The sequence below is a fragment of the Nomascus leucogenys genome, chromosome 14, assembly GCF_006542625.1.
Source record: "Nomascus leucogenys isolate Asia chromosome 14, Asia_NLE_v1, whole genome shotgun sequence".
NCBI lineage: Eukaryota > Metazoa > Chordata > Mammalia > Primates > Hylobatidae > Nomascus > Nomascus leucogenys.
In genome coordinates this window covers 81,125,971-81,153,511 of record NC_044394.1, presented here as the reverse complement: position 1 = coordinate 81,153,511, position 27,541 = coordinate 81,125,971, and the positions used below count along the sequence as shown (strand labels likewise).

Below are 27,541 nucleotides of genomic sequence, written 5' to 3'. Positions count from 1 at the left end.
TCCTACTGTGAGATGTTACCTTAAAACTACAGTTGACCCTTCAACAACACAGATTTGAACTATACAGGTCCACTTAAACGGGGATTTTCTTCCATCTCTGCCACCCCTAAGACAGCAAGATCAATCCCTTCTTCTCCTCCTCCCCCTCAGCCTACTCAAAATGAAGGTGACAAGGATGAAGACCCTTATGATCCCATTTCCACTTAATAATATTATTTCTTTTTCTTAACATTTTTTTCTCTAGCTTACTTCATTGTAAAAATATAGTATATAACATACAAAATACATGTCAATCGACTATTAATATCGTTGGTAGGGCTTCATGTCAACGGTAAGCTATTAGTAGTAAATTTTTAGAGAGTCAAAAGTTACACTCAAATTTTCTACCATTTTGGGGGCTTGGCACTCCTAACCCCTGTGTTGTTCAAGGATCAACTGTCCTCTATTTACTGGCCATCGGTATAAATGTCAGATTACATATATATTTGGTATCTGCATAATGGTTTTAAAAGCCAAAGCCTTGTTTTTACTATTAAGATGTGTCCTAGCATACTGGAGATTACATTTTTCAAAACACTTCTGGATCCTGAATTGAAATATGTGGGAAGACACATCAATAACTTCTAAAAATACAACTTATAAGAATAAATGATAGTATCTCATTACAATTATAAAGTTTTATTTTTGAAGAAAATTATCATGTGACTGGCAAATTCAAGAAAAAAACATTAGGGCTGAAAAAAAAGTTATTTTAACCCATCAACCTATCCCAAGAAAAGCTGTGTTACACATCATCATGGCTAAATCTGTGGTAACCCTGTTTTAGAGACTTCTCGAAGGCTACTGGGGGGCAAAGAGGCATGGAGATTCAGTCTCATGGCTTTTATTATGCATTCCAAATAAATAGCTGTTTTCTGAATGCAGTTGCCCAAATGCCTAAAATTTTCTCAGACTGGACTGATTCTCACTCCTGATAGATTTCTAAATATCTTATAGAAGTGTCTTCAGGAAAAGACGCCAAGCAACCCTTTGAAATTCCTCAAAGCTGCACACTCATCACCTGGGAATTATTCACAACCTCTCCTGCAATCACCCTGAGGGCCACAGCCTCTGCCTGCTGTCCCTGTCCTCCCAACCAGCTCTCCCTCAGGGCCCCCCTAAAGTTACTGCCCCAAAGTCCAGACTATTCCTTGGGCCTCCAGTTAATCCTCCTCGCTGCAGCTGGAGAGCTCTTTCTAAAACAGGAGTGTCTTCAGAGCACTCTACCGCAGGAATTCTTCTGTCATTCCCCTTCATCCGTCAATACAATCTCAACCCCTGAGCATGGCAGCCGAATCCATTCTTGATCTAACTCAGTGATTCCCAACTCAAGATGTTCACAGAAACACCTGTGGTGCTTCACAGTCTGGTTCCTGTGGTCTAAGGCATGTAGCCAGGACACAGAATCAGTGATTCCAGCTCCTTCTGTTGGCCCCAGGTGCAACTCTTGCAGAATTCACTCCCCAAGGGGCCATCCAGCCTGAGTTTGGAGACTTGCAGGTGACTCCTGTGATCAGACACACCCTGTACCTTTTCAGGATGTTATTCATCTCTCTGGACATGAGGGCAGAGGCGTACCTTCTGCTCTATGGAACCCAAATCCTGGAGACCTGTTCCCAAGCAGTTATGGCTGGCAGAGTGTTGGAAAGGGTGACATTTTCGTCAGAAACATTTCAGAAAAGTTCAATACTTCTAAAATAAGATTCCATAGAATAGTAAGTTGAACCCTATGAAGATATTTTTGACTTACAAAAATAGCAACTTCATGTAGCTCAACCTGACACTCTGTAAAGGGCTATAGAAGTTACTCAAGAGAATTTAAAAAATGAAACACCACAAATGTTAATTGAGCAGATTTAATTTCCCTGAGATTATATTCCATAAGTGATACAAATACTACCCATTAGACCAGGGGTTTTCAAAGTTTACTGTGCAAAAAATCAGCTAGGTATCTTATTAAAATGGTCCCCAACACGTCTGAGCTGGAGCTTCAGTGTTCACAGGTCTCACAAGCTCCCAGGTCATGCTGACGCTACTGGTCTCTGGGTCACACTTTAAAGAGGAAGACATTAGATAAAGTAAAAGGAGTCACAAGAAAAGGTGCACCTAAAAAATATCACGTAACAAAATACTAAAGTCACTAGTGGAGAATAACAAACATGTCTCTCTACTCTATATTCTAAGATCAGTCTTTGGTTTTCAATATTTCCATGTGTCTGATTATAAAGACTCATTAAGCTTATGGGCTTTTTAAACTTCAAAAATAAAGTGCTACGATTTTTAAAATGAAAACACGGCTATGAGGGCTTTTAAGAAACTTGCCTATTTCTGAGAGTGAAGGGCAATCTTTGAGATCCAAACTCTTCTGAAATTCTATTTCATTGCATAAACCCTTGATTATTTATTGCCTTTTGAGTCCAATCTCCATGACATTTAGTTTGCTCCTTAAGGGCAAGGCCATTTTATATATTAATAATAGTTTGGTCTCCTCGAAAGCACTTAACATTTACATAAAAGTTAACAATTGTAAAACCTAATCAGAAGTCCATTTTTCCTTGCAGCAAGATAGGAAAAAGAACAATCTTCAAACTAAAACATACTTCCAATTATTTATCATAAATATTTGATTTTACTCCATGACTTCTAAAATACAGAAATGTTTACTGCTTTACAAACAATAAATATTAAAGATATGACAAACTACTGTAGTGTACTAAAATATTTACAATTATGCATGTGTTAAGTTGAAAACAGGCACATCATCCTAGTGGACTAATCCAAGAAAAGTAAAAGGAATTTGAACTTCAACTGTCTGAGAGGAAGCCCTTAAGTAACTCTGATTAATACTTGATGTAATCCCAATGGTCATCCTGCCTGGCACAAGTCTCCCTGCAAGGCTATGTTCACCTTCTCTCTGGGCCTCTGCCTCTCGTGGCCCCCTGGGCGCTGTATATGAAACTCCAGTTTAGACAAGAAATGGCACATCAAAATATTTCCTTGTTGATCAACAGAATGCTTGTATTCGCAGGCGTGAGACTAAAAATAAAGGAAATGATTCTTTTTTTTTTCAGATGGAGTCTCACTCTGTCGCCCAGGCTGGAGTGCAGTGGTGCAATCTGGGCTCACTGCAAGCTCCGCCTCCCAGGTTCATGCCATTCTGCCTCAGCCGCCCGAATAGCTGGGACTACAGGCGCGCGCCACTATGCCCGGCTAAGTTTTTTGTATTTTTAGTAGAGACGGGGTTTCACCATGTTAGTCAGGGTGGTCTCGATCTCCTGACCTCGTGATTCGCCTGCCTTGGCCTCCCAAAGTGCTGGGATTACAGGCGTGAGCCACCGAGCCCAGCTAGGAAATGATTCTTAACACAAGACACAGTAGCATCAAGTTCTTCTGGTCTGGCAGGACACCTGACCCTTATTCTGCATAAACTGTTCATTTTAAAAGCATTCCTGTGCTTTGGCTTCACCACCGGGTTCTGTCAGCACCAGAAGGCTGCAACCCGACTGGAATGCAGGCTTCCAGGAGCAGGCTGGCAAGCCCAGCATCTAGGTGGTTTAGTCCAACTTCAGAGCAAGCTGGGCTCTCACAGGCAGGGAGCACAGGGAACAGGTCCCAAGGGCCCACTGCTCCATCATGCAGTACAACTGCTGAGAGCTGGGAAAGGTGTAACACATTGTGATTACAAACACAATTTTAAGAGTCCAAATTTAGTTAGCTGTGTAAAAACAGCCAAGCCTCTGTACTTTAATCAAAATCAGTGCAGTCTCAGTGTGGTCTTTTTTACTGCCATGAGGAATCGCCAGCAGTGCTTACAAAACACCACGGATTTCTTGGCCCCACCCAGGCCCACTGAATCATCTCTAGGGGTGAGGTCAGTATCTTCTTTTTAAGCAGCTTTGAAAAGCGACAGGCTGGTTCTAATAAACCAGCTTCTTCAGTCTGCAGGATTTTGATAGAAAACTCCCTCCTAGTGTATGGAATTTAACTGGAAACTCATGTTCCAGTTGATCAGAATTTGACTGACATGTCACCCTATTTTTCAGTAGGAAAATGTTTGTGGTTTCTTCCCTTCCTCTATGTATCATGTTCTCTTATTCCACCACCACTTCCCTACCCTGTAGCTGGTAGTTTTTTTACCCTTGAAAATTGTAACCTGATTAGCCCAGGTGGGAAGAAGAGACTTCCAGGTAAACGTTGCATATGCTCACCTTGGAAAAGCTTTGCTCCAGTCTTAACCTTCCCACGAGCTGCTGTGACTTCTGATCATCCTGCAGGCATGGCTGCATGGCCAAGAGCTGACCTAGAAGCCCAACAGCTCACACCCACCTGGAAATATTTCCCTTCCACCCCAACCCTTTCCAAAGCGCCCTTCTCATCATGGCCTCCGGCCCTCATTCAACCACCTCAGATTTTTTTGCTTTATGTTGTCCAAATCCATCTACTCACTTTTTAATTTACTATTCCCACCACCACTAGAGTGTGGCTTGTTTAGAGACATTATGAAAATGGCCACTAAGGCTAACGCAGCGCCCAGACTGGGGGGGCCGCAAGGGCTGACCTCCTGGGCAACCCCCGAGAGGAGCGGGGCGACGATGCGGCCCACTGCAGTCACAGACTGCCCCACACCAATGAGGGTGCCGCTGGCCTGGGCCCCACCCACGGTCAGCTGGAGGTCCGTAATGCACGTCCTGCCGATGGCAGTGGAGAAGGACAGGAGAGTGGAGGAGAGGACAACTGCACCCATGGTGGGGGCCAAGGAGTACAGCAGCAGCAGTATGCAGGTGAGTATGCTGGAATGCAGCAGTAGTGCCTGCGAGTTGTGCTTGTACAGCCGTAGGATCGGCCCTAGGGCAAGGCCGGCCACGGCCCCCAGCATGCTGCTGTAACTGATGAGGTAGCCTGTCACCTTGGGCCGCACCCCAAAGCGTTCCTCCAGGGCCAGGACAAAGTTACTGTAGTACAGCATGACTGCCATGGCCATCAGCAAGCGCACCAGAAATATGTCCCACATTTCGGAAAACAGCAGGTTCTTCATGTTCCGCAAGGCCAACACTACTTCAACCCAGGGCCGGGCAGCCTTCTTGCTGGCCCTGGCTCCGCGGCTGGTGGCTGCCTCCTGCACTGCGTCATGGCTCCTTCCCAACAGCACATGGGTCTTTCGCAATGGCAGGCCCTTCTCTGTACTGCCCGGTTTTGCTTCCCTCCATGGAAAGAACCAAACGAGACCTGTTAAAATGGCATGAGATCCGTTAAAGCATCTGAATGCACTGAATCCATACACTACCTCCTTGGGGAAGGGACAATTATTTGTGTTAGATTACTAATCTATATTTTGGTACTAAATTTACTAGTCTATATTTTTGTATCTAATCTTTCACCATTTCTATGGCTTTATTCTGACATCAGGATTCTGGCAAAAGACTCTTCGCCTTTAAAAAAGAACACCATGAAACCTACGAAGTACTCACTGCTTTCTCCCAGCTCAAAAGCCTATGATAGTATTCTACATCTCATCATTTCATATCTGAATTGTTATCAATTTAAATTCTTCCCTTATTAACTTTCTAATTCTCTGCCTATTCGTTATCTGTCTGTCCACCTAACATCCATCCATCTATCCAACCATCTAGACATCCAATATTCATGGAGTGCTTCTTAAGTGCTAAACATAGAAATATATTAACACAGACAAGGCCTCTGAAAATACTGTGCTCAAGACACTAACACCTAAAAAGGGGTTCAGATAAGAAAAGAGGCAACCAGATTGCAATATAAGGGCCATGCTGGGGCAAGTGCAGGCTGCCACATATGTGACGGCCTGCCTTGGCTTGACCGATGGGCAGGGACAGCTTGGCCAACTCTCCGTGGGAAGCACCTGCTTGGATCTGCCCCAGGTCAGGGTCATCTAGTGCTTGTGCAGGTCACACCTGCAAAACCTCAGGGGGCACCATTCTCATAGACCACAACATACACAACCTTACGCAGTGGCTCTAACCACCACTCAGATAATCCCACCTCTGTCCTCATAGGACTAGCACATTCTTGCCTGTTGGTCTCTTGCCAATCCATGCCCAAAAGTGTTCTTAAAACTGAATTCAAACTTGCCATTCTAGGACACCCTTCCAAACTCTATCCTACTGTTTTTTAAGTGCTAAAGAGCACTTAAAAGTTCAACTCAGACCTGTGGCTATTCAGTGCTGCTTCATGTTGTTTTCAGCAACTTCATTTGTGTGTCATTTCTCCAAATATTGTATAAGTGCTTCAGCTGTAGACAAATTTACAACAGAAAACCAAACACATGAGAACGTGGATGTGGACTTTTAATAATTCAATCTTAAAAGGGCCCTTGAACATTACACAGAATATTGATAAAAATGTGAAAGAATTATTGGTGATGAACTAAAAAAGTAGAATTAAAATAATAAAAATGATGATGATGATGGCAACTAACTTCTGTTGAGTGCTTACTACAAGCAATCCACCCACCTACCCATCCATCTGTCCAGCCTTCCAATATTCATGGAGTTCGTAAGTGTGAAATGCTAAGAAAATATTAACAAACAAGACAAGGTCTATGCAATCCTACCTCAGGCTCTGGGGTAAGCTGCTTGTATGCAGAACCTCTTACAGTTCTCATAACAAGGCTATGTGTTTTGTTACCCCATTTTATAGATGAAAAAATGGGAGACAATTTGCCCAAGGGTCACACTAAAAACTGGCAAAGCAGGGATTTGAACCTGAGTCTGTCAGACTCCACAGTTTTGAGTTCCTAACCATAAGAACAGAAATCACAAGGAAAAGGCTTTCTCAGGCAAAGTGGCAGATCAGAGGAGGATATAAGAAGCTAACGGAGTAAAAGCGTTGAGGAAAACAGCTATAGTCACTCGGGGGTAAAGGATGGCAAGACTGGGATGAGAAAGCACAATATCATGTTCACTGCACTGAATGGCCAAAGCCCTGGGTGGGACAGTGTGTGCTGCCTAGCCAGGTCCTCCTCCCTCTCCTCCTCTGCTATTCTGTTGGCCCCAGCCTGCCTATCCTCAAGTTTCTTATGTTGGAAAAACAAGTCCCTCTTCCTTGAAGCCATTGTAGTTGGGAACACTTGCAGTGGAATGTTTTCCTAACTGCTTAGACCCATTTATAGGCTTAAGATAGGGCAACATATTAAATGGCACTATTGTTGAAGGATCCAAAATAGAATTCCATAACCAATTTCTTTGTTATATGCTGACTTTCAATTTTGAGTGATACCACATTCATGTACCTTCCTTTATATGTGAAGATACCTGGTCACATCAACGAGGCATGTGTTTGAGACTTTTATCTAGGTTTATGTGAATCCATCAGGCTACCCCTCCTGATTCAAGTTACAGGCTAAGTAAATTCCTGGCAAAAAATCATAATATATTTCTGTGAGGACTGAGAATAAGCTCATGAACTTTGCTTCCTGGGTCTGACATCCTAACCCAATATGGAAATCATCATGCAAAAGAGAACCTTGAATATAAAGATTCAAAAAGCTGCAGTAAAGTACAATATCATTAAATGTAAGGAAAACTGCCTAGCATGAATTCTTGTTTATGAAGTCATTTATCCAAGGGCCAGCCATGCACCACTCTCTAAGTGAAAAAGATGAAAGACATTTTAAGCAACTAGCCCTGCATCCAAGGAGCTCATAGTACTGTGCGTGTGTGTGTGTGTCTGTGTGTATGTGTGTGTCTGTGTGTATGTGTATATGTATGTCTTTATTTGAGACAGGATCTCACTCTGTCACCCAGGCTGGAATGCTGTGGTGTGATCACGGCTCACTGTAGCTTTGACCTCCTGGGCTCAAACAATCCTCCTGCCTCAGCCTCTCAAGGATCTGGGACTACAGGTATGTGTCACCATGCCTAGCTAATTAAAAAAAAAATTTTTGTAGACAGGGTCTCACTATCTTTCCCAGGCTGGTCTTGAACTCCTGGGCTCAAGCAATCCTCCCGCTTCAGCCTCCCAGAGTGCTGGGATTACAGGCATGAGCCACTGCACCCGGCCCAATGTGTATTCTGCACAGGGGTGATAGCAGTGAGTAAATCTGACAACATCTCTTCCCTCATAGAGTCTGCCTACTGATTTGGGGGAACAAACAGAATGTAAGCAGTAAAACAAATTAATAACATAATTTCAAGAATGCTATGAAGAAAATTAAGCTATTTTAGATAGAATGGTCAGAGAAGGCCTAAGGAAGCAGATACTTCAGTCTTGAATGATGAAAAGAGAGCCAATAACAGACGTGGGATGAATGTGGCAGGTAGAGGACAGGCCTGGTACAATGCCCTCCTATGGGAATGTGCTTGGCATACATATGGTAGACCAGAAAGCCAGCGTGGCCAGAATGTATGGAGGAAGGCAGAGAGAGGGGCAGGGTCTGCCCATCACCTACCACTGTGCCAGCTGTGAGGCATGTGCATTACCATGATGGAAACAACTGGGGGTCTATAGCAGGAGATTGCATAGTCTTTCTTTCTTACTTCCACAATTGTATTTAAATTTATATTAAATACATTAAAAATAAAAGATTTCCCTTTTAAATTGCAACTAAAATATGTATCATGCAGAAGAATAAAATTAATCCCTTCCTCACATCACATTACAAAAATCAACTTAAATAGATTAAAGATAAAAATCAACTCGAAATGGATTAAAGACAAACATAAGACCTAAAACTGTAAAAGAAGGTAGAAGCTTCTTGAAATTGACCTTGGCAATAATTTCTTAGGTATAACAACAAAACCAATCCAAAAATAGACAAATGGAACTACCTGAAACTAAAAAGCTTCTGCACAGCAATGGAAACAAATCAGCAAAGTGAAAAGGCAACCTGGAAATAATCTGCAAAGCAAAAAGTAACCTGCACAGTGGATATGATTTGCAAATCATACATCTGATAAAGAGTTAATATCCAAACTATACAAGGCACTCCTTCAACTCAACAGCAAAAAGAAAAACAACAACAACAACAACAACAAAACACCAAGTTTAAAAATGGGCAAAAAATCTGAATAGACATTTCTCCAAGGAGTGGCTGATGGAAAAACAAAAGGTGTTCAATGTTACTAATCATCAGGGAAATTCAAATCAAAACCACAATGAAAAATCACCTCGCACATGTTAGGAGGGCTAATACAGACATATTTTTAAAAGGTAAGTGTTAATGAGGATGTGGAGAAAAGAGAACTCTTGGGCTGGGCGTGGTGGCTCATGCCTGTAATCCCAGCACTTTGGGAGGTGGAGGTGGCGGATCGCATGAGGTCGGGAGTTCGAGACCAACCTGACCAACATGGAGAAACCCCGTCTCTACCAAAAATACAAAATTAACCGGGTATGGTGGCACATGCCTGTAATCCCAGCTACTCAGGAGGCTGAGGCAGGAGAATCGCTTGAACCCGGGACGGGGAGGTTGCGGTGAGCTGAGATCACGTCATTGCACTCCAGCCTGGCCAACAAGAGCAAAACCTGGTCTCAAAAAAGAAAAAAAAAAAAAATAGAAAAGAGAACTCTTGCACACCGTGGGTGGGAATGTAAACTGGTACCGGCCGCTATGGAAAACACTAGGGAGGTTCCTCAAAATGACTTTTGTTTTTGGACGATGAGTCTGTCTATTCTGATAAAAACGAATTGCAAAGAAATAAGAGAGAAGAAGGTAGATTGGTCAGTATGAATACACAAAACAACCTTCTCATGATTGTCAACTTACCAGCATTGAGAATGAAGACCAAAAAGCAGATGAAGGCTGTGAGATAAAACCCATCCTCTAATTCAGTGAGATAGCCACCGACCACGGGGCCCAAGATGAAGCCCACACTGGAGGCTGTGTTGAAGTGTCCGATTACAAGCGGCCTTTCCTTCTCTGGAACCATATCAGAAAGTAGAGCCCTTGAGATGGAGAGAGTGTGTTTAAAAATACCTGCAAGGGGATGAGAAACACGCTCTGTAACTTTTTCCCGACCATAAGTATCTCACTTATGATCCTGTGCTTAACCTGTATCCCTGATGGAGTTCTGATCTCCGGTTTCTTTGGAAGGCAGCTATGCTCACCACTATACCACCAAGGCATCTGATCTTTTTCTTTGAACCTCTGAGGTCTGCCAGATCCATCCCACTTTGGACTCCTGGCCTCGCACTCTGATCCTAGTTAGTCACCTTATCTCTGGCAACCAAGTCCCTTAGCCCTCAGCTTGGCTACTGCCTGTCATGACTTCCCAAGTGTCTCCCAGTTACCCAGGTGCATTTCAATGATGGCTTCCATAAAGCGAGTTTTCATTCTTTACACATTAACTCACTGAGCCAATATTTACTGCATGCCTACTCTATGGTCAGCCCTAATCTTAACCCTGAGGATAAACCAAGGAGCAGAGAAACGGAGCTGGGGAGAGGACAAGGAGTGAGTAGAAATTTGATAGTACCATCATTGAACCAATACCAATGGATTTTCTACCAGTAAGAGGCCTGTGAATTTGTTGAACAAATTGAATGCTGTGATATAACTTTTAATAAGAAATTAAAGTGACAACTATACTCCTCATATCTCTGCAGATGGATTTGACTCCTATGTCTCCAGACACCCATGTGCAGAACAACCATACTTGCAAACATGCTAACAGATTCTGGTAACCAGCGGCCCACTATTTTGAGCAACACATAGTAGAAACTGAATAAACGCGGCTGGCGGATCTGCGTGAATCACTCAAGTGTGATGTGACACAGCGTTTCTCCGTGATCTCCTGTGGGCAGTCTCACTCTGCACATCACTGTGCTGCCACTGAGTGCTTCAACACACTCGTCCTACTAATCTATTCCTAGCTCTGCCTCAAAAGTAGTGTGGTTGTATGCCTGACAGCCAGCCTTTTTGGAAAGCAAATGTATAAATCTCTTTTGGAATTAGGTAGATGGATTCTCCCTAGATCTGTTTCCTTAAATGTCAGAGAGGACTGGGCCAGAACATGATTTCCATAGGTCTCGCAGGAATTCTATGATTCTTTTTGAAATTGTATTGATGTCAGGTTCACTTTACATACATGAGGGATGAGGACTGTGGTAAGAGTATCCCATGAACAACGCAGCCTAAGCTTCTCTTGTCTTTCAGAGGTTGGGGTGGTGGACAGAGTGCAATGGAAAACGAGGCGTCCGACTCAGGCACTTAAACCTCAGGCACTGACTTGAAGTCAGTGGTTCATTTTTAGGACACAAGGATCTGAATCCACAACTGACTTTGTGAAGCAGAACCCTGTGAAGCACCCCCCGGCTTGCTCCTGTTCACAGACCACTAAACACTGTGGAGGTTACATGGGCAAGGAGGAGTTTTTATGTACAGCTCTCATTTGTGAAGATCATAGTGACAGTTCACATAAGAGAACTCTCACTACTTAAGCTCAGGTTCATTTCCTATTAAATAAAACATTTTAATCCTCCCCACAAATCTCAATGCATTTTGTAACAACTCTACGTTCTTATTCCTCTTCCCCATCTGCTTCTTTAGAATTATGAACAGTACATACCACGTAATGGTGGAGTGTATTATACTATAGAAAGACATGCTGCCCACCAAGGACAATAAACTCAACACCAGATGCACATACAATGGCTATCACTTGGATTTTGTGTGGTACTGGGGTTTGTAAAGACAACTGACCACATTTAAGCAAAGACCTTCATAAAGCATTTATCTAGTCAACAAAAAGGCATGGTTAAGAATGTTGGGGGCTAAACTCTGCAGACTTTCAGAGTAAATTAACAAAGTATATATTCCACAGAAATGGTGTGGAAATCCTAGGTGAGTCAGCTTATCATCATGTCTATGTTAAAATGAGTTATCTGATGCGCTATTTGGGGAGTCAGTTAAAAGCAAGCAGTTTAACAAAACTCAGGATGGTGCCCAGTGCCCCTGACTTGTCCAGCAGGGTAGCAAAGCCTGCCAGTGCTCTGACAGGTACAGTAAGAGAGACACTGAAACTCCTCTAATTGCTAAGAACAGCAAAGAGAGAACAAAGAGCTTCTACAGGAATAATCTACCCACCAAGCGCTACCCTGCATTCACAGGAGGTGTTTCAAAAAATGGACAAAATAAAAGCTAGTTCAAAATGTTAAAAACAGTCCAGACCAGCCTGGAAACAGCAAACTCACCCACGAGCTGCTATATCATAATCCCAGTGTCCCCCCTAATTGACAGTCAGACAGAAGGAGGCCACAGGAAAGCTAAAGAGGTGAATCCCAATTTGATGTGAGGAAGCCCAGTTACAAAACTACAGGCTCACCAAGGGAGAGAACAGGAACCTCAGTGCTGGCCAAGACACATAACAAATTCTTACTGAATGATGTAGAGCAAGATCAACATGAAGGAGATAAGTCCCAATACAGTAGTGTGATCATTCACACTGACAGGCTCTGAGGGGCAAGGGGCTCTGTCAAGTACAATTCCAGGTTTGGTCAAGATAGCGGAGGGCCTGGCCCGTGCTAAATGTTCAAAATGTTCAATGGCCAGCAGCTGCTGATGTCAGTTATAGTCACAACTGCCACTGTAATTAGCACTTTATGTAAGTGCTAAACAAAGAGACAATGTCCAGCAGGAATAGGCTTTAGACATAGACAAACACACACACACACACACACACACACACACACACACACACACACACGCACAGGCCAGCATTTCTGCCTGTTAGAATTCCCACATTTGGGAAGCCTCAGAGACTTGCCAGGCACGGCTCCCTTCTGAACACTCTTTAAGCAAGTAAGGATGTTGAGCAAGACCACAGAGGTGGCCCAGGAGGAAGCCTGCCATTTCACATATTGAGGTCCTGGGGAAGCTATGTTTGAAAAAAAAAAAAAAAAGTCACTCACCTGCCGGGACTCTAGCCAGGACAAACAGAAACACATTGGTGGCTGCTCCGAGAAGGAGATAGCCCAGGGCACTGAGTAGAATGCATGCCAGCAAGGAAGACCGTCTTCCCACTACATCGCTCCAGCAGCCCTGAGGTAAGCAAGAAAAAGCCCTTTGGCCCCATCCACAGTAACAACTACTACCATGCAAATGACCAAAACAAAGTGACCAGGGGAAAACAGTAGAAGATTCAGTGTCAGATCCTCAGATGCTCAGTTCCATGATGCCATTTGTCAGAGTAAGTTATTTTCTCTGATCTTCACACACAGTGAATGGAAAAATACAACGTATTTTTCTTTGTCCAAAAACAAACAAACAAAAAAGTCTGATGATCTGGTAGCTAAAGGCAGGAGAGATGATAAAGTATAATTTATAAAGCCTCATCGTCTCCATTCTCATTACTTTATAAAACTATACTCTTCAGATACCATGTACATTTTTAAAAAATTTAGAAAATACTGAAAAACAAAATGACCAATATAAAAATACCTCATAATCTCAAATGTAACTATATTTTAACAAAATGGTCATACAATATGCTCTATTTTGTGACTTGCTTTTTAACTTAATATGACTTAAGCATCATTCCATGTTATTAAAACTTTGCCTTTGTTACCATTTTAATCATATTCCTTATTCCAGTACATAGGAATATTTAACAAATAGTTTTGTTAGATTTTTGCTCTTTAAAAATTTGTCAAAAATATAAATAATGCACAATAAGCATCTTCATAGCAAATTCTCCACAGATACCCTTAAAAATTCCCTTAGAACAAACCCCTAGGATTGGAGTTGTTCCAATTCTATGCAGGCATTTTTTTTAGGCATTTTCCATATACTGACCAATTACTCTCTGGAAAGATTTGTAATCCCATCTATACTGTAATTAGAACAGTAACAGTCTCCATTTCCCTGTATTTCAACCAGCACTGTTACTGTCAATGTTTAAAATCTACAGATTTGTTAAGCAGCATCTTTTAAAATTATGTTTGCCTTTTTTCCTGATAATTCTTTAAAAATTTGTGTACTATTTGCATTTTCTCTTGAGAGAGGCAAATAAGGCAGCGTTTCTGCCCCCTTAGAATTCCCACATTTGGGAAGCCTCAGAAACCTGCCCGGCGTAGCTCCCTTCTGAACACTCTATGCAAATAAGGATGTTGAGCGAGACTACAGAGGTGGCCCAGGAGGAAGCCTGCCATTTCACATACTGATGTTCTGGGTGAAGCTATGTTTGAAAAAAAAGTCACTGCCTTAAAACAACAATTACTAAACACTACACTATCAATGGGGCACTGTGTAAAAGGGTTAAGAAACAGGGTCCCCCGTGCTGTGTGAAACCCTGGATGACCCCCAGTTCCAGTACAATGGGCTGGTCTCCATTAGTCCCGGCTGGGAGGTGACTGAGGCTGGTTCCTGCGTCCCTCCTTCCTCAGTGATGTTCCACAACCATTCCTCACTCTCTCCACTAACCATGGAAGGAAATCTCAGCAGGCCAATCCTCCATGCCAATTGCCAAGTGTACTTGTTCATGCCCTCTCCCCATTTTTATTGACATGTTTATCTTTTTCTTAAGGACCCAAAAGATCCCTTTACATAAGAATGTAAACTTCCTCTATAAAATATTTTTAAGGTAAATCTTCCAAAATACTGTCATCTTCCTATAGATGTCTTCAATCCTACTCCTCAATTTTCATTTCAATGAATTTTAGAAATTCCCCATACTCTTTTGATCTGGGGAAAGGGTCACTGGCCTCCTTGTATTCACAGGGCAGTGGTATAATCTGGGAGTTACACCCTGGCCCTGGGCCTAGCTGTCTGGGCTCAACGCTGAACTCATCATTCCTTCCACCATGACCTCGGACATATAAGCTAACCTCTCTATGCCTCAGTCTCTCTACCTGTAAAAGAAGAATAATAATAACATCTGCCTCAGAGATTATCTTCCCCACTCAACACTTTCTGTGTGCTTAATATAAAATGAGTCATTAAAGACCCACAACCATCCTTTGAGGCTGGTTACTATAAGGATTAGAGGAAATAAAGTTCTCAAAACAGGGCCTGACACATAGGTACTTAATAAATGGATCATTTTTTATTAAAATACATTTATTTAAAAACATTAGCCAAATATGACAGAATATACTTTTCTTTATAAAGATTTGTTCTCAAAATTAAAAGTTTTTTGGTAAAATTTATAATTAAAATACATGCTTACAAAAGTATGGGTTAAAAAGGAAATTTTAACTAGGAATTTATGTATCTTAAGGCTTTCTAAGAAAGGTTTTCATTAAATTTCAGCTAAAAGACATATGAATGTTCTGTGTAAGTACAAACATAAAACAACAAAGGAAAATCTAAAAAAAGGGTAGAGTCATAGTTAGCAATAAAAATTTACATTCATAAAGTGCTAACTATTGCCAGGTGCTCTGATAAGTAAGAGTATAAAAAAATTAAGCAAGTAAGCCTGGTCTATATCTCAGGAAGACCAGAGTCCAGGAAGAGAAAACATTTAAAGAATTAACATACACTGTGACCTAATAGCTCTAACAGATACACACATCAGATATTTTGGGAGTGAGTTTACAAATAAAGAGAAAAGGTGTTTACTAAGATGTAACTCAAACTTTTCTCTCACAAGAAAGAACATGAAATACGACATTCTGCTTGACAAGCAAGTGCATTGCTCTCCTGTACAATCTGATAACTCTAGTTACCCATTTACCATTTTATATTAAGGCAATGACAGATGACGCTTAGAAAAAAAAATAATATGGGCTTAGACTCTAAATACTGAGATTAGGTGGCTTAGTTAAATTAACTTATGTGGGTCTTAATTGGTCTTAATTTCCTCCTATATAAAAGAAAGATACCAAACTAATTTGCTGGGTTACTATAAAGTTTAAATGAGGCTAAAACTTATTGTAATGGAAATCTAATATATGAAATACTTCAATAAATCAGGAAGTAGCTGTTTACTTATTTAAGAATTTATTACGGAATCTGACTTTCTTTTAAAAATATATTTTACAAAGAAGCAACTCTTGGGAAACATAAGTACACTTTGTGTTCATTAAATATGAGACCCCCAGGCCAGCTATTGAGACCAAAGTCACTACTGATCAATTGTGAGACTAAACAGACTATTCTACTGAACTGCCTGAACCACTGGACACTCAGGTCTTCAGACCAGAGTGATCACAGTAGACAGCACAGGGAGAGAGAAGGGGACATCAGGTAAGGTCTCTGAAATTGAAACAACTGAGTGGTCAGAAGTAGGGCAGTGACAAGGTCACCACTGAAACTGTGTTTCTTTTTATTTCTTAGAAACAGGGTCTTGCTATGTTGCCCAGGCTAGACTTGAATACTTGGGCTCAAGCGATCCTCCAACCTTAGCCTCCTGAGTAGCTGGAACAGTAGGTGCCAGCCACCATGCCTGGCCACCTCCGGATCTTTCTACTCCATGCTGCAGATATACAATCAGCCAATCCAAATGTCCCCTTCTGTCTATACACTTAAATCTTATAAAAAAGCTTTTATTTAGTTCAAAATACACAACTTTAAATAGCAGAAATATAAATGGATTTGATTACTGTCAATGAAGTGAGATAAATAATAAAATTGGTAATAACTTTTTTTTTTTTTTTTGAGATGGAGTCTCACTCTGTTGCCCAGGCTGGAATGCAGTGGTGCGATCTCGGCTCACTGCAAGCTCCGCCTCCCAGCTTCACACCATTCTCCTGCCTCAGCCTCCTGAGTAGCTGGGACTACAGGTGCCCACCACCACGCCTGGCTAATTTTTTTTTTTTTTTTTTTTTTTAGTAGAGATGGGGTTTCACCGTGTTAGTCAGGATGGTCTCGATCTCCTGACCTCGTGATCCACCCGCCTCAGCCTCCCAAAGTGTTGGGATTACAGGCGTGAGCCACCGCGCCCAGCCTAAAATTGGTAATAACGTTTGTTTACATTCTTTTTGTCTGTAAAAAGCAGGGAATTATAGGAAGAATGTATTACAATTTAAAGGTGTTCTCATCCCAAATCTATCACTTTTTGATAAACTTCAAGTCCCCAATTTTACTACATCTGTGACGGATGAGACATGTGATTATGTTTTACCAAATGAAAGATAACTTACCACCAACGTGCTAGAAAAGAGTTGCAAAATGCCATAGGAGGAGCCTGTAAAAAACAAACCAATAACAATAAAATCAGCTAGACCTATCACAAAAATGGATTAATGTGATAACAATTACACAGAAACCAACAGAAAAACATTAGGGTAAGATACCTTTTTGTTTTAAATTATCTCACATATTTTTTTTTCCTACTTGGAAAAATGGAAGTAATACAATTTCTAACAAAAGGTTTTCAAAAAATTGACAGTAAACAGAAGAGAGAATAAAGGCAAAAGGTGACGTTATGGACGCTGTATGATTGTCCTTCCATCATATGAGATTGTGTAGCTTCAACTTATGAAACAGCAGAGAGAGTACTCAGGGGAATAGAAATTTAAATTCTGGAAAAAGCCTACTAAGCCTTAAAATCTTAACATTGTCTCTTATGTTTCTAATGTGTAATGGTTTTATAAAATGATTTAATTTTATAAAGAACTTATATGTTTTTTTAGAGTTCTTTTACCTCCATTATCATGTAACATGCCCCATCTGCTTTTCCCAAAAACCTTCACACTGCTGGGTGGTCCAGTGTTATTCCAAGTACATTTGTCGAGGGAAATACAAATCACAGCATGGACCACGATTTAACAAATATTATGTACAAGACTGTCCACAAACACTTGCTTGTTTGGCTTGTGAATGATCAAGAGCTGTTAGTCTCAACAATTTCTCATTAGTTAGCACAGTCCTAAGCCCTGCTGTCTCTTGCCTTTTTGGTAAATCAATGACTTCTGAATGGAATTTTTATGCTGCACAGGCAGAGAAACCCTACAATCTCTATGATGTGTTGGTGACAGTGTGAGAAGCTTGCAACTAATTGGCTAATGTTCACCCAAACCCTTTCCCACAAGATGTAATTTCTGTAGATTATGTTTCCCTGGTCTCTCACATTAGGTTAAGGGTTCCTGTAGGCAGGAGTCCATATGTACCTACCCTTCTACACACACGGCCAGTTCCTTGCAGAGGCTGCATGAGTACCTGTTGCCACTAGTGGCATGGGACTTGGTTATAGTGCTCAAACCTCAAAATCTCTCTGAACATAGGTCGTCTAGAAAAAAAGGAATTGCATTTGCTATAGGGTAATATTTTAAAATATTCTGGAAATTTTTTTGTCTCATTTCCCACTTACCTTTGGATAATATTTGGCTACAAGATTGAATTGTTTTCAGGTACCTGGTTCAGAGGATTTAAAATTCAGTGCTCTAAAAATGAACAGTATCGACCACTCACCTACTATTCCAGCAACTGTTGGACTTGCTCCAAGGGACTTGACATGAAGGCTCAATAAAGGTACAACCATGCTGACACCAAACAAATCCTAAAACAAAATAAATGCTGGACTCAAATTAGTATTTTTCAAACTAGTAAACCTAAAATTTTAAACTAATTTAAAAAATAAAACCAGTATCTAAAATTTTAAATGTAAGAAATCATAATTGGATTCCATAGCATGCCATACAAATCCGTTGCCACTTGCAAATGCCTGGATTAGTCTGACCTGGGATCCGTTTTAACTTGACACTCAAGGAGGATATGCTACAGAAGTTCCTCAAACAAAACAGACAAAAAACCCCACATTTTCTGTGGATAAGTCATAAGAAAAAATGCAGTCATAATTTGTATTCATTGGTGAACCAGCACTTGCTTAAAAATATGTTTCCTTCTGGAGTTGGTGAAAGCGGCTAATGTCCTAGGACCTGTGGTTTATAAGCTTATAAAATAATACCTGAGAAGAAAGGCTTAGTAAAGCAGGAAGGAAAAAGCTGCTGCACTGGGGAAAGGCCAGTGTTTTGCAGCTAAGTCATAGAAAGTGAATGGGCTTTGGGGTCAGGCAGACATTTCTCAATTCCAGCTCCATCACTTACTAAATGTGTGTTTTTGGAAAGTTACTTAAAGTTACCAAGCTTCTGTGCTGTCATCTGCAAAGGGTAGAACAGTAATACCTGCCTGGTAGGAATACGATGAGCATTAAGTGGCACAATGCTTGAGAAAGGCCTGATAAAACAATGTAAGCTCCAACATGTCTTCTCCTTTCTTCAGTTCTGGTGATAAGTACAGGTCCTTTTTGCTAGGTATTCTGAGTTAATAGACAGACTGTCAACTTTTCCTTTAATTTCATTCTTATTCTCACTTCACTAGGTTACCTGCTACAGTTGGTTTAGTGGGAGAAAAAACATTGCACACACACAGTTTTCATTATATTTGACCTGAATTCCTTCTTTCGTAAACCTGGTTAGTTGGAAAGAACGAACTCACATGAAATGTGTATTTTCCTTGAGCTCAGAGTTAATCTTTTGTTCCCCTTTCCCTGTCCTGGTAGCTGTGCATTCATATAACTATAGATACATATATTTCCATATACTCTTTTCAGTGGGCCTTTTCCATGGTTACATCTTTAGATGACCCTGTTATCTAATATCAAGTGACTATAATTAGCTCTTAAAATTACATTACCAGAGGGATGGTTTATTATTTCAATATTGCGATTACTTAAAATTTCTTTTGGGTCTGAGTCCATTTCTTTTGGGCTTTGCTGTCAGTTGCATCTCATCAGCCCACTGATGTTTATACATTTAAAAGACTCAAAATGTACCAGCCACCAATTGAATCTTCTAGATCTTTCAGAAAAGGAAACTCAATTATCCAATAACAATTTTTTCCAAAAAAAAAAAGTCCCAGTACAACATATTATTTAATAAAATGGGTATCCTAAATAAGAGATGGAGAGAAATATTTAGGTCAAGAGACTGAGATCTACGGAAGGTAAGTATGAAAAATACAGACTCAAAAGCAATAACTGATGACTGGTATTACTTTAGCACTTGGTGAGTCTGAAAAATACTATATTCTTCCAAGGAGACTGGCCACTGAATCTTTCCTCTCAGGAAGTTCTGTCCTAAAATTGTCTTCTCCTTAACTATAAAAGGCAACTCCTTTCTGCTTCTGAATCCATAGCTTCTTCAAAATCACTGCATTTGGCAGCTGGTCATGTGCATGTAACCACTTATAAAAAGATCATGTCAGAAGGGGCCACTTAAACTTTCACTGAACATCAACATTTCTCAATAAAAATTGATGAATATGTACACTCAAAAGTTTCAGGACTCTTTTCAGGGTAGGAACCCCAGTAATTACTGATTACTGGACTATCTCAACAAAAGTGAATTATCATCTGAATAAAGCTGATGGGATGGAAAACAAATCTCACCAAGTATCTGGAGGAAAAAAGTGGTTGAAATAATAGATCTCATCACCATCTAAGCATCCTAAACAAAATGGGCCTCAAGGGTCATCTTGGTCTTCCCTCCTAAACAAATTAATACCCGGAAGTACGGATAACTGCTAAAGCAGAACAATTTGGCAAATGACTTCTCTAATCTTGTTCCCTTCCTCTCCCATTCAGAAACCATTTGTCCAAGAATCTTAGAGGTCTCTACATCCCTAAATATGTCAAAAAAATAACTAAATTATGTACAACATTCCTTAGATGTTACCTAACAATCATCTGTTAGGTAGCTTTATGTGACTTTCATATAAAGCTTCATATATTTTAATTGTTTACAATATTTTCCATTAAAAAAAATCCCTACTCTTTCAACTTTTGGGAAACCATAAACTTTTCCCTAAGATACGAGACACCTAATGGTTCTCTTGAATACATTATTAAAGTTATTAAAATTCTGTATCAGGCTTGCTAGATTAGACTTGCCAAATACACAGCCTAAAGAAAACATGTGAGAAATTGTGAATATTCAAATCTGTATTGGAAGGCTGACCTTAACAAATGATCTGCGAATTGCTTTGTTTTATTCTCATACTAAAACTATTTTGAATTCTGAGTCAAATTCTCTGAACCCTAGTCTGGACTTTCCAGGTAAGGGCTCAAATGTTTTCATCTGACTGAACCAGCCCAAGTGCCTTCCGAGATAGGACAGCAGTAGCTTGGGACCCACATCTAAAAAGTCTGGATGTTAGCCAAGTCCTCTCCAAGAACCACCCATAATCACTGGTTGTGAATTCTAGGTGCCTAGACTGAAAAGCAGAAGAAGCATCCCCATGCTGAGAATGAACTAATAGATTAAAGGAATAGTGGTCAGAAGGAGTGCCAGTCTCTGAAGTCAAAGGCATGGAGCTGGAGGGTGGGTCCTGCAATGGCCTAGAGGCAGAGAAATCCTCTGTAAAAAGCCGCCCTCCCTGAAGGCCTTGTGCTTCTGGGCTTGCAGCAATTTGGTGAACATACTTTCATGGTGATCTTAACTATTAACTCAACATAGAGTTGCTACCAACTGAACACCTTGCATGGAGGTGGGGGCATGGAGAGTGCATGAAACTGGGAGAAGTGGTGGTCTTGATCTGCATCTGGGCAGAAAACGACGACTCCCTGCCAGGGCCCAGTGCCATCAGATACTATCTTCAAGGCCTCAAAGGCAGCCTTCTCCCACTGACACTTATCTCAGCTCCCTTGCCCTCAAGATACTGGATTAGCTCACACCCAGGGCTGAATCAGGCCTAGCCTTGGAAAGGGAGGAGTGCAGAGGTGGATCTAGGGTTCTTGCAGATAATGGCCCAGAAACTACCAACATCAGCTTACTTGTAAGACTAAATTCTTCGGTGGCAGAACTGTGGATTACAATAGTGAAGCTCTGCAGCACCTGCCACATGGCAGGTGTTCAGAAATGCCATGAATCAGCTTACTAAACTTTCCATTCTACGTGGGAAATTAGCACTCAGGGAGCAAACCAGGACACGCGCGCACGCACACACACACACACACACACACACATATACACACACACACCATGATGAAACCAAACCTTCATTGTGCAATGCACACCCTTTGTCCAAAGGTAGATGGGTACAATTCACTCTGATCTGCATTTTTAAACATTCAAGTCAACCAAGAGCTCTAGTGGAAATGCACCCAATTCTGTACAAGTGGGATCATCAACAGCGGCTTCTCCAGCCTGGTCTGGTAAAAAAAGCAAACCACAGGCACACACATCATGATGAAACCAAACCTACGCTGTGCAATGCGCAGTTTGTCGAAAGGCAGATGAGTAAAATTCACTCTGATCTGCATTTTTTAATGTTTAAGTCAGCCAAGAATCCTAGTGAAAATGTGCCTAAATCTGTCCAAGCGGGGTCATCAACAGCGGCTTCCCCTGCCTGTTCTGGTAAAAAGGCTTGCGTGTCCCTACCTCATCAGCAGCCGCGCAGCAGCTGGGCTTTTCCAAGCTTGCCCACACCCCTGTTCTCCGTCCTGCAAAAGCTGCACCTGTCACAGCATTTAACACCTGGTCACACCTGAGGCTGGTACCAGGGCTTCTCAAAAGGCAGGGAAGGGAAGAGGTTCCGCGAACGGGGTGCAAGAGAACGCGCGAGGGGCAATAAAGCAGTGTGGCCAGATGCAGACTGAAGTGGGGCAAGAGGAGAGCTTGATAGGTAGTGAGGCACTCACCAGGCAGAGTGCGGGTTCCCACTCCCTGAGAGCTCCCCGGGAGTTCCAAGAACCGCCTGGGTCCCGAGGCCCGAACAGTCAGCACTTGCTCCCAGCCCCCACGCTCGCACTCACCAAGAAGCCCACCAAGTAGAGACAGAGCAGGAAGCGGCGAGCTCGGACCGCACCGGAGTCGGCAGCCTCCGCCTCGGTTCCTGTCTTCCGCTCCTGTTTCCACTCTGCGGTCTCCGAGACCAGCCTCGGGGCCGAGTTCATGTCCCAGTGACCCCCCAGCTCCATACCCGCGCCGACCGGGGGTCGGACGCACCAGCTGCCGCGGACCGACCCCGGGAGCCCAGTCCCGCCCCGAGCGGAAGCAGGCGGCGCGCGCCTGCGCAGAGAGAGGGGGCGGGTGCTACCTGGCAGCTCCGCGGGTGCGTGGCCGGTGCTGGCTGGGAGTTCTGGTCCCAGGCAAGATGGGGACTGCGTACATCATCAACATGGTAAGCACGCACCAGTTTGTGAGGATAATGATGATGCTCTTTGTTTCCTCTGGGTACAGACCCTGCTGCCCCTATCGTTGGAGGACAGGAGGGAATTGTAATGAGCTTCACTTCCTCCTATGGGGTTATCCTAGGAGGTGACCAACTCCAGCTTGAAGATCCACAGACCCTGGCCACCAGTTGGTTGTGACAGACCTGGAATACGTTAACGTGGCTCTCCAAGCTTTCGTTTGCCTATTTAAAAAGCAGTAGGAAATAATGTAGGCCATCTTCTAGAGGTGTGAGAATTCTACATATGCTTCTTAAGATCTTTTCTGGTGCAGTGCAGTGTGAACAAACCATGGATGGCCTATGCCTGAGTTGAGGTTACAGTCTCATGGAGTAAAAATAATAAGCACGCAGTAAATAAGCATAAATAAAAATACTAAACATGCAATGAAAAAGCATACAATAAGTAAAATAATATGGTGATAAATAATATAAAGAAGCACGGTCTTGATGTGGAAAGTAATGAAGTGGGGAGTGAGCTACTTTAGAAAAGCAGTTTGGAGGAGGTGACATGTAAGCTGAGAAGAGTGGAAAGAAGATACGTGTGGCTGAAACTTCCTCGTCAAACTGAGAGGTCAGCAGGAGTGCAGACCGTTTAGGACCCAGAAGGCCATAACAGAGATTTGGGGTTTATTTTGAGTGCAACGAAAGGAATTAAGTGAGTGCATGACACCAAAAGATGCTTTTAAATTACTTAGCAAAGCCCATGACACATGGTAAGTAATAAATATTAACAATAGTGACTAGCCCCTCTTTTCTTTAGAACTTGTTATTTATTCCTCTTTCACTATGGGATCAAGAAGAGTCTGACATTTTACTGAGATTTTGCTCAAAATCTCAATTTACTTGTGTAGGTTGCTAAATTCTGAGATCTGTTAAATTCAGTATTGCAAGGTTTCTCATGGGAGGCGGCACTGAACAGGGAGGAGTGGAATACTGATACTTAGAATTAAGACATATAATTGAATCCAGGTGAAACTGTCAATCTTGAACTCCCAAGTTATTCTGAGACTCCTTTGCAGGAGAATTAGTTTGCTCTCCTATAGCTGAGGAAACTAGTCTTTTTGTGCTTGAAATTTTGTGAGTAACTCATCTGGGAAAGGCGCCTTGAAGGGGCTGCTCATGTTAACCCATTAAAACCACTCACTGTGGCTACTAAATACATAGCTAGGGTGAAATTTTAGCATGCTCTGGTGACAGGTACGCATTATAACCTAGGAGGACATCTCATACACACCAAAAGACTTTGAAGTCTTAGCCAAGCACAGTGGCTCACACCTGTAATCCCAGCACTTTGGGAGGCCAAGGTGGGTGGATCATGAGGTCGAGAGATTGAGACCATCCTGGCCAACATGATGAAACCCCATCTCTACTAAAAATACAAAAATTAGCTGGCGTGGTGGTGCGCACCTGTAGTTCCAGCTACTTGGGAGGCTGAGCCAGGAGAATTGCTTGAACCCAGGAGGCAGAGGTTGCAGTGAACCGAGATCGCCCCACTGCACTCCAGCCTGGCAACAGAGTGAGACTCTGTCTAAAAATAATAATAATAATAAAATATTTGGAAGTCTCTGCTAATATATAATCAATGTAAACTTTAGAAATGTGGGGGAGAGATTTCTAAGGGTGTTAGACAAAAAAAGGGAAAAATATAACACTAAATTAGGCAGAACTCATTAGTTTAGGTGCATTTGCAACAGATACCAGATGTAATATGTTAGCTTGTGCAGCTGGAGGCAGCTCTAATAGTTTACTCAGTTGGTTGAAATTTAGACTCAAAGATGGCCTACATTTAATGATGTTCAGATGCCAGAGTTTTCATGGCAAAATGTGGATAAAGGACTCCAAAAGTTTTGGAAAAATGACAATGTCAGAGTGGATTTATTATGTATGACCTGCAAGCCTAATACTCAAATATATTCCACGAAGAGGCCAAGAAGACACTTCCTGCACTAAGGCACTGAGGAATGTATTAGTGAGAGATGCACTTGCAGTTTTGAAAAGATTTGCGATTGCTCTCTTTTGTATGCCAAGTATAGCCATGGAGGATACCACCATTAAGATAAGCTCCCTTATTATATGAGGATAAGATGTCCAGATTATCAGAAACCAGGTCATAGCACTTAAACTCAAAAAACAAGGTGGACACATTTACTTTTAAGGAATGTGCCAGTCACCAGAATGCCTTGACCTGCTGGGATCTTTGACTATGGCTAATTGACTATAGCATCCCTAGGAATGAAATAAACAGAAAGCCTACCAATGATGAATACCCCAAGCTCAATGTTCCTCAGTTGTGATGTATAGCATTCATATGGGTCCACTGCTGACATGGTTTGGATCTGTGTCCCCAACAAATCTCATGTCGAATTGTAGTCCCCAGTGTTGGAGGTGGGGCCTGGTGGGAGGTTATTGGATCATGGGAGTGGTTTCTTGTGAATGGTTTAGCCCCATCCTCTTGGTGCTGTTCTCGTGATAGTGAGTTAGTAAGGGAGTTCTTGTGAGATCTGGTTGTTTAAAAGTGTGCAGCACCTCCCCTTCACTCTCTCTTGCTCCTGCTCCTGCTACATGAGATGCCTAGCTCTTGCCTTCCACCATGATTGTAAGTTTTCTGAGAAGAAGCCAAGCAGATGCTAGCATCATGCTTCCTGTACAGTCTGTGGAGCTGTGAGCCAATTAAACCTCTTTTCTTTATAAATTACCCAGTCTCAGGTATTTCCTTGTAGCATTGCAAGAATGGACTAATACAACCTCCATGGGATGTGGAGGCATGGAAAACTCATGCAAATATGCTGATGTTTATGCTGCTTGCTGTGTCATGAGTGATAAAATCCTTTGTCTCTGATCCAGTAGTCTGGTTGCTGTGTCAATTCTGTCAACTCTGTGTCAACTCTGATCCAGCTGCTTGCTGTGTCATGAGTGATAAAATCCTTTGTCTCTGATCCTATGTCTTCTGCTGGCATTCATGAAATTGTAATAGGCTAACTTATTTCTTACATGGGGTGAATGGGGTGAGATAAAATCGAAGACCCAAGAGAGACCTGTACACTGAAAAATATTGCTCAGAAATAGGAAAAAATTTCAAAATAAATGAAGAAATATAACGTGATTGTGAACTGGGAGACTAGATATTATTAAGGTAACCATACTCATTTATGGTGTACTGCATGTAACTGTGTGTCATTTGATTTGTTATTGAGTAAAATACTGTAGCAAGAGTTGGTAGGAATATGAACTGATATGTTTTGGCTTTGTGTTCCCACGCAAATCTCATCTTGAACTGCAGTTCCCATAATCCCCATGTGTTGTGGGAGGGACCCAGTGGGATGTAATTGAATCATGGAGGTGGTTACTTCCATGCTGTTCTTGTGATAGTGAGTGAGTTCTCAAGAGAACTGATGGTTTTATAAAGGGCTTTTCCCCCTTTTGCTCAGTACTTCTCCTTGCTGCTATACCCTGTAAAGAAGGACATGTTTGCTTCCCCTTCCACCATGATTGTAAGTTTCCTGAGGCCTCCTCAGACATACTGAACCATGAGTCAATTAAACCTCTTTTCTTTAAAAATTACCCAGTCTCGGGTATGTCTTCATTAGCAGTGTGAGAATGGACTAATACCTGGACCAATAATGCTGGTGGGAATGTGCAGTAGCATAATTATTTTTAAAAAGAGCTTAGGAATGTCTTAAAAAGTTCAAAGTTAAACACACACCTACCATGTGGCCCAAATATTACACTCTGAGATATTTACCCAGAAGATAAGAGAACATATATGTAAACAAGGTGTTGTACACAGATACCCATACAAGCCTTATTTGTAATAACCCCACAATGGAAAATCTAAATATCCATCGACAGATGAATGGATAAGCAATTGTGGTATAGCCATACAATTCAGTATAATTTAGCAATAAAAACAATGAACTGTCAATTTCTATAACAACATGGATGAATCTCAACATAATTATGCTGAGTGAAGAAGCCAAATGAAAAGGAACACATGCCATATGATTCCTTTCATATAAAAATTGTAGAGGGCTTCTGGTATCTGTGCCAACATATAAAGAGCTTGGGAAGTTTCCACTCCCATTATTAAAACAAACACACATAAAAAGATAGATAAACTGAAAACCAACAACTTTTCATAGATACCTAAGAGAATTTGGAATCACTGTAAATCTGGAGAGACATACTAGCATATACAATTACAGTCAAGATCAGCTTACTGGGAGCAGAAGCTGCTGGAACTAGTAACTAGTAGGATGATTTCAGGGGTAATTTTGATGAATTACTTGACCTAAATGTGGCGGGCATGAGAGTTAGAAACTCTTGGAGAGTTAGTTTTAGGGATACCCCCACAATTTAATGGCCGTTACCTACAGAAGGACCACCAGGTTCTTATGTTGAAGATCTGAGAAAAATTCCGTCAGG

The 27,541-nt window shown here is 41.6% G+C and overlaps 2 protein-coding genes across 3 annotated transcripts in view; one reads left to right on the top strand and one right to left on the bottom strand.

The window, feature by feature from the left end:
• Nucleotides 1–657: 657 nt before the first annotated feature.
• On the bottom strand, nt 658–22,943 carry MFSD9 (major facilitator superfamily domain containing 9). Of its 2 annotated transcripts, none has more exons than XM_012495743.2 (6): nt 22,587–22,943; nt 18,359–18,446; nt 17,089–17,132; nt 12,919–13,048; nt 9,776–9,985; nt 658–5,265 (listed from the first exon to the last, which is right to left on the bottom strand). In XM_012495743.2, exons 2-6 carry the CDS (start codon nt 18,426–18,428, stop codon nt 4,478–4,480), a joined length of 1,242 nt encoding a protein of 413 aa, XP_012351197.1. In that variant the 5' UTR covers nt 18,429–18,446; nt 22,587–22,943; the 3' UTR covers nt 658–4,477. The 2 variants fall into 2 exon arrangements, with proteins under 2 accessions (XP_012351197.1, XP_003274930.1); XM_003274882.4 differs by having other exon boundaries at nt 22,701–22,937.
• Nucleotides 22,944–22,968: 25 nt separating this feature from the next.
• TMEM182 (transmembrane protein 182) overlaps nt 22,969–27,541 on the top strand; it is an 80,706-nt gene continuing 76,133 nt past the window's right edge. The window contains exon 1 of the mRNA XM_003274884.3: nt 22,969–23,068. Coding sequence (XP_003274932.1) covers nt 23,042–23,068 — 27 coding nt within the window. The 5' untranslated portion in view covers nt 22,969–23,041. The remainder of the gene's footprint in view (nt 23,069–27,541) is intronic.